This window comes from Epinephelus fuscoguttatus, linkage group LG15 (genome assembly GCF_011397635.1).
Source record: "Epinephelus fuscoguttatus linkage group LG15, E.fuscoguttatus.final_Chr_v1".
Classification (NCBI taxonomy): domain Eukaryota; kingdom Metazoa; phylum Chordata; class Actinopteri; order Perciformes; family Serranidae; genus Epinephelus; species Epinephelus fuscoguttatus.
This window is the reverse complement of record NC_064766.1, coordinates 35,531,448-35,546,085: the sequence shown is the minus strand read 5'-3', so window position 1 is coordinate 35,546,085 and position 14,638 is coordinate 35,531,448. Positions and strand designations below refer to the sequence as shown.

At 41.8% G+C, this 14,638-nt stretch overlaps 1 protein-coding gene across 1 annotated transcript; it reads left to right on the top strand.

Annotated features, from left to right (window-relative positions):
* The first annotated feature begins 4,167 nt into the window (after positions 1 to 4,167).
* On the top strand, positions 4,168 to 13,026 carry dsc2l (desmocollin 2 like). Its single transcript, XM_049597899.1, has 15 exons — positions 4,168 to 4,523; positions 4,890 to 4,997; positions 5,105 to 5,203; positions 5,543 to 5,698; positions 6,281 to 6,425; positions 6,524 to 6,678; positions 6,781 to 6,915; positions 7,015 to 7,200; positions 7,324 to 7,571; positions 7,758 to 7,900; positions 8,553 to 8,771; positions 10,156 to 10,377; positions 10,664 to 10,779; positions 10,926 to 11,249; positions 11,671 to 13,026. Exons 1-15 carry the CDS (start codon positions 4,485 to 4,487, stop codon positions 11,866 to 11,868), a joined length of 2,493 nt encoding a protein of 830 aa, XP_049453856.1. The 5' UTR covers positions 4,168 to 4,484; the 3' UTR covers positions 11,869 to 13,026.
* Positions 13,027 to 14,638: the final 1,612 nt, after the last annotated feature.

Here is a 14,638-nt window from a genome sequence, read left to right as displayed (position 1 = left end):
CTGGGTACTTCATGATGATATGGCAGATAGAGATGGGATTTCCATACTTAGAATTCTGCTTTTTAAAACAAATGATAACAGTAGCAACAGAATAAAAGATAACAGTTTCCTGGTTGAACCTGCACAAGTTGCACCTCAGGAAAAAAAAAAGCACCACATGAGATTGAAGCGACCGACTTCGTTCTTCCTTCACAGCCTCAAAGTCATTAATTTAACACAGATACAATAGAGATAACTGAAAAGTTCAAAGCCCGGCAAATAGTTTGGAATAATAACCTTAATTGCGTCTGGAGCATTCTGAAAATGCAGCAGAGTGAGTTATATCACATGAGCTGGGTGTGTCGTGTCCGTCCAGTTCAAGTGACCAAACCACTTTTGGAGAATATAACATTGCAGAGTCCTGAGAAACACACACACACACACACACACACACACACACACACACACACACACACACACACACACTCTAACAACACTGTCACCCAAAACTGACCCACTATTAACTGCATATGTTTGTTAGATAGTTGAAATCATGCAGTGTATTCAGGGTTCCCAAACATTTTCGGGGACAAAATTTCAAAACTTTTTCATGACTTTTCAAGGTACCGTAATAAAAATTCCATGATCATTCACAAAGTATACACAAACAGAACTGTGCAATACTCTATATTTTATAGGCAGTCTGTGGACACTGAGCTGTAGAGCCACAGTTCGGTTGGCACATTGATTAATTTGCTCAGAAAACAGAACGCTCAGTACCTTCGAACTAACACGCTCTACTTTTAGAGCAGTTAAACCAAATTCAAAATGTGTATTGGCGCTCTGAGTGATAATAAAACGACCTAGGCTGCCTGTGTCAGTTGCTCCATCTCAAAAAAGTACTAGTGGACCCTGGAGACTTTGGGATTCATGACCCTACATGTTGAATAGATAGATAGATCTTTATTTGCCATTTCGACACACATGGTTGATTGGAAATAGTCTTGGTGTAGATTGCTCATACAGGCAAGTAGTGACAAGATAAAAACATAAAACCAGACAAATGGCTAACACTATACGACTTAAAAGACAACGAAAACACAATGGACAACAGCTCCAAAGAAGATACATTTAAAAACTTAAAAACAATAGTCAAGACACAATGGGCAGTAAAAGTAGCTTAAAAGTATAGAAAAAAGTGCTTAGTAGTGCAAAAAAATAGCTTGTCTTGGCCCTTGTCTTGGAGTCACACTATCACAGCATTGTTCTTCTTGTCACACGTGCCTGCTGTTAGTCAAAGGTGTCAGATTCAGACTATTCACACATAATTGCAGCTCGTCAGCATACATGCAGGAGAAGATGAAGAAATGTACATGATGGTAATCGTCACATATTAGAGCTACGTTACGTCAGCAGCTACAGAAAACAGACATGACATTAAGCTACATTACATGGAAGATTATCCTCGGAAGATTACCGTAACACTTCATTTCATTACACACAACAAAAGTCCATGACTTCTCCAAAACTTTTAAGGACTTTACTAATGCCATGACTTTGAAGATGAGATTGTGGAATTCAACGACTTTTTCAGGTTTTCCAAAACATGGGAACCCTGTGTATTCGTCCATATTAAAAGAGCATGGTATAACAACTGTCAGTAAACACATGTACATTTTGTTGAGAGCTCAGACGTCAGTTTATTCAATACACCTTGCTAGAACTAACGTCCAAGGCAGGGGTGTCAAAATCATTTTAGTTCATAGACCACATTTGGTCTGATTTGACCACAGGTGGGCCTGACCTTTAAACCGCTGCATAATATCCTATAAGTAACAACCACCTCCAAACTTTTACCTTTTTGTTTTGTTTAAAGAAGTACATTTCAAAAACACTTGTCCATTTATAAAACAGATGACAAACTGCTTGTGATGTCACTACATGTGCATTTTTCTATACATGTCCTGTGTCGTAATACTGACATCACCACACCAAACTAAAGTGTAAGAAAAGAACTGTATTCTAGTCAAAAGCATCTGATGCAGCTTTTTACATGAAGACAACTGCTCACTGTTTAACTTGCTCCTGAAACCTGGCACCTCTTAGCCTTCACAAGGTGTGGGCCAGATTGGACACTTTGGTGGGCAGGTTCTGGCCCCCGGGCCGTATGTTTGACACCCCTGGTCTAAGGTGTGATGTCTAAAATGGCAGCTCTGCACTACATCCTACTTTTGTGGAGGTTATTATGTTCTGATTTATATTCAAACTCTTTCAGAGAGGTGTTGATTTCACTTTACGGTCATTTTTGAAATGCTGACAACCTGTATTATTTTAAACGGTTTTTATTTAAAAAAAAATCTCGTCCACTCATTCACACAGACGAGGATATACTACATAATTAAAACAGGTCTCATTTCCATTGTAAAAGCATCAATAAAGTTGAGTCAGCATCTTTCTGACACAGTTTACACAAAACTCGAACACCTAATCCTTCATGTACGTTACAGATAGGTGTGCCATGGCTCCAATGAAACTTAACTGGGAATTGGCAAGTGTTGTTTGATTGTATTGTTTAATTAAAACCTTTCGTGCATGTCAGTGACACCGGTGACCAGTGACACACTGACAATCATACAGCTATTAGTCACAGTATTGCTGAGAAACACCACCGAGCTACTTGTCTCACCCAAATACTAACCATCACACATGACGTGAATGCTCCACCCTGCCTTTCGCTAGCACCCACACAACAGAAGTGCAGAGAAGGGTGGAGCAATTGCATTAGGTGACAAACTTTCTTACCTCAGGCATATGGCATATGTCACTGTCATAAACTGAACAACTGGAGCGACTTTGCCTTTACAGCTTTTAAATGGGATGTACGAAAACATCTTATGTCGCGGCCTGGCAACACACATGGTTTGTTTTCGTCATGGTGGCAATTCGCACCAAACTAGATTGTGCAACAACACATTGATACACCTCGTGAAATACCTGGGAAGATACAACCAACGACAAACGGATGTTTTAAAAGGAGCAAGCAAACCCTGCTACGACACAGTGCGGGTCAGCTGATGAATTCTGAGTTAGTCATGCAACAGTGATGTTAAGATGTGTTTTTTGTAGTTCAGATCTGGGTCCTGCTGAGAAATGATTCATCTTTGGTTTCCTTTAAACTGGGCTAATTTACAGGAAGTCCGTTAAGCAATTCTTTGTTCATCTGCAGAAGCTAAAGTGCCTCTGCTGTGACTTATTTTCCTGCAGACTACCACACAGAGTGGACAGTGTGGGAGGGAGAGGTCAGACATTGTGTCACCGATAGAATAAGCAGAAACACATTTATCTGCTTAAACATACTTACTCTGTGTACTGTAAGCCTGAGCACAACCATAATTCACTTTCATTTTTAGTTTGGGAGTGATACAAGAGGGTATTTTTGCTGAGCCTGTTCTCCATTTAAAGAGCCTTTTCTTTACGTCCACGCCCATGACTCACAGCAGTGCAGTCTTCCTGACATTTTTCTCACCTTTCCTGTTGCAGCCCCACGTACTCTGACTTCCCTATGCTCTTTTTAAACAAAGCCTAACCCCTGTTACAGTAGATCCACTTGGAAAATGTTTTACAAAGGACACAGGCCCAGTGTTGCTGGATCTGCCCGGTCTCTCTTTTATCAGCAGTTTATAGAGATAGTGAGCGCTTTCGCTGTGGGAGCAGAGCCTCCCCCCCACACCAGGCTTCATTCAGCAAACATTCCTGTGGCGTTAAGTGAGGAGTGCAGTTCTGTTCCTCCTACCATAATGCTTCAGTGGTGCAGCAGAGGCGAGAGGAGGGGCGTGCAAGGGTCAAACACTGAGTGGACCTGGGAGAGGTTTCTGAAACCAGAAAAACAAGCAGACAAACAAACAATTATCTCATGCAAAGTGCAAGAACACAAACCATGGACACTTTAACCGTGTAGCTCCCACAATTTAAAGCACCTGCACTGCATTATCACAAAAAACACTACACTACAGTGCATTTATATGCATTTATTTGTGTCTCATATAACACTATAAATATGGAATTTATAGTGTTTATATGTGTTTTGATGTCTTGCAACACTCTAAAATTCCAGTGTTACTTTAAGCAACATTTCCCCCTGCTGGCAGAAACACACACATATATAAATGCAAAGTTTTACGAGTTGACTTGTGCACTACATAAGCAACACAATACTGAGCACAGCCCAAGACTGCCTTCGCCCGCAGGTCTCGAGCAGGGAGGGTGAACACACAGTCTGGGTGTGGCAGCCAAGGTGTGTCTGTGGCTGACTCACTGTCGGCAGCAGCGACAGACACTCAGAGCAAAAAACTCTCTCCGTCTCTCACTGAGAACACAAGTGCGGTTTTTTTCCTGGCGAGCGTTTAACACCGAAACAGTTTTATCATCAGAAACTTTTTGGACGAGTCACCACCGGTGGAGTTCAACTTCCCCCGTCGGACAAAGTTCATCAAAAGTTTTCAAAAATGGCGAATGTTTTAATTTTGACCTTCTGCCTGGTGTTGGTGAGTGCCTCCAGTTTGCTTTTACATTCTCTTGTAATATAAACGTGTCCTCGATACAAATGTAACCGCAAACCTTCCTGTTAAGTGTCGCCAAATAGAAATATTGTTATAATGTATTTATTTGCTATTAAAGGGGACGTTTTTGGTTAGTTTTATCACGCTGTGGTTCGATTTGCTGATGTGTGAAAGTGACTTTAAGGCTCGACTTTTTACCTCAGTTCCTGTCCGGTGTGGGCTCCTGTTAAATCCCGGACTCCTTCCACATATTTACACCACAAACACCACCCACCACACACAAAATAACAACAGTTACGTCGCTCACTATGTGTGTATTTATTCTTTATTGAACACTTTTGTCTATTATAGCTTGAATGGGCAACAGGAGGGCAGACATTTTCTGTTTCGGCTCAGGACAATGGACGGAAAAGTGAGATGGCAGTTCATGTTGTCCACAGTAAAACACTGGAAAGACAGGTAATATTATGCATTAATATATTCTGCTGCAACAGATTTAAACATGTCAGAGTGTTCAAGTACCTTTTTTGTTTGCTAAACATGCCTGACCTGTTGTCATACCACAGCCCAGTGACATCCTGAGGCGCTCCAAGAGGCGCTGGAGTCCCCCACCCTTCGACATCATAGAGAATGACAAGGGACCTTTCCCAAAAAACATTGAGATGGTAATCTTTTAAACACTGTTTTATATATTACTCAAGCATTGTTATGCGTTTTTAATGTTTACACTAGCCTACATGTCTATTAAGTCTTTATCCCTGCATTTGCAAATCCACAAATTCTCTTCATCTTCCTCTTGCTGCACTTGCCTCTGTTTTCTCATGCTCATTTTCCCACTCAGACTGTGCGATTCACACACCCAGACACACCTTTTAATTACACAGCTTTCCACTGACTTAACCCTGTGATTAATTCCTTGGATGTTTTAATACCTGCACCAGACTTTAGATTCAAATCTGTGTTTCGTTGTGTTTACTTGGATGTGTTTTCTCTTCCTCTTGCAGATTGTATCGGACTCGCAAGCTGCGTATAAAGTGTACTACACCATCAGTGGACCTGGTTACGACCAGGATCCACAGAAAGTGTTCTCGCTTAAGAGGGACACAGGGATGTTGATTATGCACAAGGCAGTCGATCGTGAGCAGTACCCAAAGTTTGTAGTGAGTATGAGACACAGCTGACTGTTATTTACTCAAAGAATCAACTGTTTGGTCTTCAAGTGTCTTAAAATAGTGAAAAATGTCATGATTTCCCAAGGCACAAGGTGTGAGGCAAAATATTTTTGGAGTTGATGCAAAATTTCAGCAGTAAATCACTTGAAAAGCTCTATAAATCAGTGGTCCCACCACAGAGTCCAGATTTCTTCTTAGTCATTAGTTCAAGGTCCACACAGTTCAGCGTCATACTTGTGTTTGGCCATGTCTTTGAACTAGTTTGCCGTCTCTGTTGAGTAGCTGTACGTTAGTCACTTACTCTACAGCAGGAAATAGCATTTCAAAATCAAAGCTCTGTGTCAGAAATTCACTGCACTTAAAAATAAAGTTCTTTTGACATGCAAGTCACTTACGGTTCATTGAGAATAGACCTGCGACCCACTTTTGGACCACGACCCACCAGTTGGAAACCACTGCTTTACCTGACTTATCTGACACTGAAAATAAATTAAACCACATATTATGTTTTGCACGTCTTTGTACTTTTGAAGGTGTTAACCTTGTAAAATTTTATTAATTTCTTCACAGTTAACAGTCAGAGTTTTTGAAGAGAACACAAATAAGGAGACAGACTTGCCTTTGAACGTGGTGATAAATGTCGACGATGAGAATGACAACGCTCCAACATTCCAAGGCTCACTCCAGTATTCTGTGCCTGAGCAAAGCCCTCCAGGTGAAATACATGAACTTGCAATATACGCCGGTAATCCTGTGGTGTTTTACCGTAAGCGTGGCCGATAATAAACTTGACAATTGTGTTTCACGCCACAGGGACAGAGGTGGGGAAAGTGGAGGCCACAGACAGAGATCTGGTAGGAAGCCTCCATGTCAAGATCAGGTATACGCTCCTGACAGGATTAGACATGTTTGCCATCAACCCAGCCACAGGTGTCATCACCACAGTAACTAACACCCTGGACCGAGAGGTGAGCACTGGCAGCATTGCATTTATGATTACTCATATTACCTCATCTAAACGTGTTGTTTTACCTTTCCCTCGTATCATTTTGTCATAATGTGTTCTTTAGACGAAAGACAAGTACCTGGTGACCGTACAAATCAAAGATATGAATGGTGCAAATAATGGCCTGTTCAACACAGCAACAGCAACCATTACTGTGGGGGACATCAATGACAATGCACCGACTTTCACAAAACCTTCTGTAAGCGATTAGCAATTACGTCTTTGTCATCAGAGTGTTGTGTACTTGTTTCACTAAAAGACTGTCTCATTAAAGTAACACACTTCTTGTTCCTTTCAGTATACAGCCACTGTCAAAGAAAACGAAAAAGACAAACTCATCTTCCGAATTCCCGTCGAAGATAAGGATTTGATAAACACACCAAACTGGATTACGAAATTCATCATATCTAAAGGAAATGAAAATGGGAATTTCAGAATCGACACTGACCCCAAAACAAACGAGGGGCTTCTGTATGTGACAAAAGTGAGTAAGACTATGTAATAATATCAAATTAATATCATATAGAGCCGTGCATATTATAGAAAGTCAAGGCTTATAACGCAGCAGTGACAATATTAACAACATATTCCCTCCCTGTTTCTCCAGCCTTTAGATTTTGAGCGGAACAAAAATGTAAAGCTTGAGATTACTGCACGTAATGAAGCTGAATTGAAAGGCACCACGGCCCAATGGCTGACCATCCCTGTGGATTTGAATGTACAAGACGAAGACGAGGGTCCTGAATTCTCGGCTCCGACTGTCCGCTTCAATATCAAAGAGAACACACCAAACGGCACGCTGATTGGAAAGTACATAGCTACGGATCCTGAGACCAACAGCAGCGTCGGCATCAAGTAAGCACTCTATATATGTTTAAAAGTGATGTGGTACGGTATGGCTGATACCAGACACAATCACAGGTAATGCTCAAGACCCTCAAGTTTATGTTACTTCTCTTAAACACTGGAGGGCAGACTTTCACTGCTAAACTGAAGAATGTGCTGCTAATACACAAGTACTTTTTTCACACTCTCTCTCAGGTATTATAAGCTCACAGACCCAGGTGCCTGGGTCAATGTCGACAGAAATAACGGAGAGCTGAGGGTTGCAAACCAAATTGACAGAGAGTCACAGCTGGTCAAGGATGGACTGTACACCATCAGCATGAAGGCTGTTGATGCCAGTAAGTTACTTTTAAATGCTGTATATTTCTTTTCCCATGACTTCTACGAGGCACGGACTCCATACAAGACCCAAAATGATAATATGTAACACAGACATACTTTTATTGTGTAGATTATAGCATACCTGAAAACTAATTGACTGACGAAGAAAAAAAAAAAATCACAAGCCTTAATAACGTGCTGCTGACTAATTCTTTACTCATCTTCATTATAAACTCACACTGTCTTCTTTGGGTTTGGCAAATATGCATCACACTGTCACTGAAAGCTGTGGTTTGGCAAAGTGTGTAGTCTGCATGTCTAATCAACACCCGTAAGCTCTTCGCCTGTAAGTGGCATTGTTACACATTCGAAAGTCACCAGCTCCACCAGCTCCACCCTCGTCGGTATGTGTCTGAACAAAAAGCATGCCCTGCCCGTGTCTATCGTGAGAACACCTGTTGACAAGATGTGATGTGACAAGTCACCATGACTCACAGTCCTCTAATGTGGCCGTGAATACTGGGCTCATATCCCAGATGTGTATCAGAATTTTTAATTGCAGGATCATACATAGTCAAATGTTGCCAGAACCCGACTTGGTCTATGTAGTCTTCTGTCAGTGTCGACCTGCCCTATTAAATGTAGTTATATAACTCTAATGTATTCCAGGCTCCAAGACGGGAACAGGAACAGTCATCCTCGTGGTGGAGGATGTCAACGACAACGTGCCATTGATCCCCACCAGCGAATTGGTGGTGTGTGAGAAGGAAGGAGAGCTCGGCTCTGTGGTGGTTGTGGCTGAAGACAAGGACGAGAAACCCTATGGACCCCCCTTCAACTTTGTTTTGAAAGATCCTGACGGCAAATGGTCTCTAACTAAATATAATGGTAGGGGGCTGTATTTCTATTTGATCTACGAGTGTCTTTTAACCGAAATACAGGAGAAAAAACTACTGGAGACATGTTTAACAACAGCGAAACATTATTGAAACAGCTGTAAAGGAATCGTGCAAACTCCTCTCACAGCATAACCCAAGTCTCAGTTAATGATTCAAATATTTACCATCTCCAAAACATGCTTTTTATTTTCCTCAGAAAAGCTATCAAAATAAACCACCAACACAAAAGATAACAGAGGCATTTCATGGCCAGTGAATGAGCCAGAAGCAGATATAAAGTTGATTGTTTACAGCCTGACTGATAAGGAATTTTGGCTGATACCAGTATGTGGTGGAAGAGGAATTAAAAGTAGCATTACACCATTACAAGTCAAAGTCTATACAAGTATCATCAGCAAAATGTGCTTAGAGTTTCAAAAGCATGAGCACTTGTCATGCAGCAGAATGACCCGTCAGTTCTCTCTCTATATATATGTATTACATCAGTGTGTCATTATCATCGATGCAGGTAATTTAGTCCGTAACATATTTCAAGAGCTCATTTCATGTGTTGTGACTACAGCTGTCAAACAAAGTGAACAAAAAACTACAAATATACTTGGAAATATGAGAAAGAAAATGAACCAGAGCTTCTGTAAATGTAATCAGTTACTTTCCAGGACTGGAGTGGCATCAAAGGAGTTTTAAAAATCTGATAATGATATATTAGCTACTGCATTTTTAATGAAAATTCCTTATTATAATTTTGCGGGACATTTTACAGTTAAAAAATACATTTGTGCTCCCTGGTGGGCAAACTGTGTAATGACGACACTGTTTCTAAAATGCTGCAAACATCCTCTGCACGGCAATTTATCATCATAATATGTAAAATAAATATTAAATAATAAGATTGATCAGTTGGGCTCTAGTCAGGTGAATCAGGTGTGATTGGGACACAGGGTCAAATGGGACAGGTTTTATTTTCTCACCTGAGGAGTGAAAACTTTTTTGTTGAGCCACAGCTGTGAAACCACATAATCAAAATTGCATGACCTCACAGTTATGACATTGTGTAGGTGGGTGGGGCAAGACTCAAACAGGAAGTTGGCCCTGCAACGCATGAGGCGAGGAAAATGACATGAGCTTTGTAGTTATGAAATTGTCACAGCTAATGTTTGGGGCATACGCAGTATTAACACTGAGTGTATGCATTAAAAAAAAGGTTTACATTCTGAATGTGTTGCTGTTGTTAAAGTGGTTGTTTACCCTATTTGTAATGACAACTAAATTTATGAGACTGGGCTGTGATCTGTCCCAGAATAATTTGCGTTGCCATTTCTTGGAGAAACCTGGGAAAATCTTCATAATTTCTCCACGTGTTTCCACCTCAGACACGGCGGCCACGTTGCAGCACTTGAAAGAGCTTCCTACAGGGATACACGAGGTTGCCATGGACGTTTCAGATCTGCAGGGCAATGGTAAAGTACAGACGGCCAAAGTAAGGATCTGCCAGTGCAGGAATGGAGCCTGTTTGGCCAAGCAAAGCTCTGTGTCATTAGGGCCACTGGGTATACTGGCTTTGCTGTTGCCTCTGGCCCTCCTCCTACTGCTCGGTGAGTCCCCCACTGATATACTCTCTCCAGCAGAATTGTGTAGGCTACACTGTGTAGATAATAACACAGAAATTTTGTGCTCATGCATGTGTAAAAGTGCGAGACGAGCGTTAGAAAGTTGGAGATTCTGTCACTGAATTATGCATTGTACATCGGGCACGGAGCAATGATTTGTGGAGGTGTTACACAGTGTATCACTGTGATGCCTACCACAGGTGGAGCCCTATTTGTTAAAAACTGCACTCCTTGTACATTAATATCTAACATGTTTGCTTTGTTACTGCAGGCGCACTGCTTGCATTTTTCTGTGTAACAAAGAGAGACAAGCTGGAATTTGAAGATGTGGGAGACAGCGGTGGAATCCTGCTCAAATCAAACACAGAGGCCCCAGGGGACGAAGTGGTAAGGACATAGTAATGAAAGCATTGCCTGGGCTCATACCCTTGTGAAGCAACCTTATTTTTATCCAAACTTTTTTTCTCTCTATTGCTTCATTTCTTTAATTGTTACTTGATTGCTCGTTTTTGTTTTATTGTTTTTCTCCGCAGGATTCGAGTCTCATCAATGTTCCCACTACGGGGGCTGAGCCAGCAGTGAAGGGCTCCGTTAAGGGCTCCATGGTGAATGCAGGATGGCTGGGGAACAAAAGCTCCAGCACATTCGGAGCACAAGAGAACGGGATGTATGGGCAGTCCGGTGTTCACGTAACCGATACCAAGGAGTTCTATTCTGGCCAGTATGAAAGCCAGTACGGTACTCAGCAGTATGGAGGCACTCTCCTGGGTAGCGGTGCGGCCTTTGACAGCAGATACTTTGCTCAGGACTCAAATTTCCTCCACAACTGGCAAACAAATGGCTGCTATCTACACCAGGTAATGTTGTTTTATAGTTAAAAAGAAAAGCTATTTATTTATAGATATGATACAACAAAAAAAGAGGTGTTTTAAGATTGGAAGGAGGCACAAAAAGTGGGAGTATGTGGCAGAATTAAATGTGTCCAGATGTGTACACCTTTTATTCTCTGAGGTTTAATAACTTCTTTGTTATCTGTAAGAGCTTAGGTAATTCTCGTGTGTAATGTAATCTGTAAGCCGTGATACTATCCTCCGTAAACTTTATTATTTCTCAACTTCTTGGTGAGAGATATTATTTCTCTGTGTAATATCTGACTGCCAGTCATATCCTGAGCAGCCTCGTCTTATCACACAGTGTAGTATCTCCCCTCCTATCGCTCAGGCTTAGTCCACACCAAGTAATAACACGCTTTCCTCTCCCCTCCACTTTGTCTTGCAGAAGCTGGGCTATTTTGGAGCAGAGGAGGACGGGCGGTACGCCGACGACATCGTCCACTCCTACGGGTATGAGGGGGCGGGCTCCGCAGCCGGCTCTGTGGGATGCTGCAGCGAGTTCGGCGACAACGATAACCTCGACTTCCTAAACACGCTCGGACCGAAATTCAAGACTCTGGGAGAGGTGTGCAGAAAGACATGAACAATGAAGCTCAGAAATAATGGTGTTTACTTTTCCACTGTACAGGATGTAGAGAGGCCTGGGATATGAATGCTTGGTATGCCCCTGAACATGAATGAGAAACAGAACAAGCAGGTGGCACATGTGTGTGTGTGTGTGTGTGTGTGTGTGTGTGTGTGCTCTGCTGTAAGTTTTTGTTATTTTTTTTTTTTTTTGCTGCTTTTTGGTAAAAGTCTTTTGCACTGAAAACTCCGCAGATGCAGTCTGTTGTAAGTACTTTGTTCTGTGTGTTCTGTGTTGTTTGCTTTGCCTTTCCCATCCACCCCCATTCATTAGCTATACCTGCTTCTCCTTGTAGAGGGTCGGGGGGGCTGGTTTAGCTGGTTTATGATGATAGTTGTATTTATATATAGGCAGTGAGGGGCTGCGGGCTTTCTATCTACTGTATGATAACAACTTTGGGTATTCTGGTGTCTACTGTGTTGACAGTAAATGATACGATTTTGCAGTTGTGTGGCTGTTGTGTGGAGTTGAGTTTAAATTGCTTGCTAAATTTTATAGTTTTGATATATTTTGTAAAGAAAAATAAAACAAATCTAAATGAAATAAAACATTAAAACCGCCTTTTTTAATATTTCACATGAACATGCTCCATTTCGAATTACTGTAAAACAAAAACGTTGATTATCTTTGACCGGTTTTTCAAACAATACTGTTTACAAGGCGTAGTTTAAACCCTTTGTGTCACCGAGGCTGTTGCGACATACTGACAGTAATCCTGTGAAAGTCATCACAAGGGCGTGGATGTGATGAGCGTGGTGTTACCTGCCACTGCCTCCAACTGTCTGAACGCAAGACTGACCAGACACAAGAGGAGACAAATGTTCTTGAACCTGCTAATCAAAGGAAACCTTGACGTTCCTGTACAGTGTGTGCACATTAAGGTGTTGAAGTTGTAATTTTCCATGGTCATTAAAGAATGTCTTGGTGAACTTGTGCTGCTGTAGCAGATTCAGTTTTTACAAGTCTAAGTTCATTTAATTAACTACAATAGTAAGAAAGGTTTATAGAATAAGATAGTAAATGATCAGTGTTTAAGGCTTTGTTTACAGCTTAGATCCTGTGTTACAGATCATTTTTATTAGCATTAAATTGTAAAATAAAAAGCAGGCTTCCTCACACTGTTTTGACTCTGTACTTTGGCAGACTGATAGAGCAGAATGTTAAAGAGCACAGACAGTTGTTCATTGTGCCTAGCCTCTGTGTGCACACTGGTGAATGATTTACTGGGTGTGGCACTCTGAGCTTGCACAATATGAAGGGCACAGTGTTACACCTACTGCCAAGCTCCTCGCCTCCTGGCTGATACTTACCTCCACTCTTCCACAGACAAGCTGTTGCACTTAAAGGCACAGTTCACCCCAAATTCAAAAACACATATTTCCCTGTTACCTATAGTGCTATTTCTCAATCTCTGTTGTTTTAGGGTGAGTTGCTGAGTGTGAGATATCGGCCGTTTCTTTGAATTTGAAAAACTCAACAGCAATGTCTCTTTCCAGAAATCATGTCCCGCCTACTTAAGATAATCCACAGACCTTGTTGTGAGCAGTTTCACGTAGGAACTATTTCTTCCAAACTACACACACCACTGCTAATGGACGAGAGGCTTGTGCTCATGACAGAGTGAGATGTAATCATTAATGGCGTCCTCCTGAGCTGTAACTGAAGCCCTTTTTAAACAGGAATTGTGCAAATCTGCAGGAAAGCCCAATCAGTCTTTTTTCAGCATTGGCAGTATAAAAACAAAATCGGGGAGTGCAGCAAAATGCTGCCAACCTACTTTTGTTCATACAGAATGCGCCTTTTTTGGGGCAATGGGGGGCGTGAGCAAGTAACAAAACCTGTAGCTCAGCGTGTGACGTAAACAGTGACATGGGAGGGAAGCCACAGCTGGTCAGTCCTACGATTCTCTTGTAAGTCGGTCCGTTCTTCACCGTCCCCGTCATCTGACAATTAATGGCCTCTTCATTTGTCAGGACAAGGAGGGCGCGCAATTCCTTGTCTCCCCAATTGCTCATCTTTACAGTGTCTGTTAGGTTTGCGTTTCCCTCTTGCTACTAGCTACTTGCTAATTCCTGCTATCAACTGTTTCCTGTTTATCCACCACCAGTGACTCGCACCTGCAGCGTCATCAACAGCTCCTCCCACAAGTCATCAACAGCCCCTCCTGTTGCGGAAGGCCGCCTCGGTCTGTTTAAACTAAAAGGGTTCCACCAATATGACTACCCTACAAGGTGGAAAATTGGGCACCTCGGATCAACTCGCCAATCCGGCTCTGTGTGTCTAAACGCTCGCAGCTTGCCGGCAAAACGGCCCAACATTCGTGGAAAATCTGGCAGTGTAAAAGGGGCTTTTAGCTAGCTAACTTGTGCTAGATGAGCTAGCAGTAGATGCACTCTTCCTTCTGCAGCGATCAGGGGTGTAAATATGGACAGTGCAGGCAGCCCGTGGGATGGAGGGGACGGATTGCCACCTGGGAATATGCCCGTGTTTAAATTTGAATTTTATTAGCACACAAGATGTGATGAAAACAAGTATATAAAAATAAACATGGCAGGGATTGTGCAGGAGAGGTAAGCAACCTAAAGCGGCTTATGGTGAAAACCTTCCCTCTAGAATTTTAAATGTATTGTAATACAACAAACAAAACAAGTAGTTAGAATAATCCTAAATGAAACAGACACATACACAGAAATTGTTCAAAGAACTCACATGAAATCAAAAAAGGTGC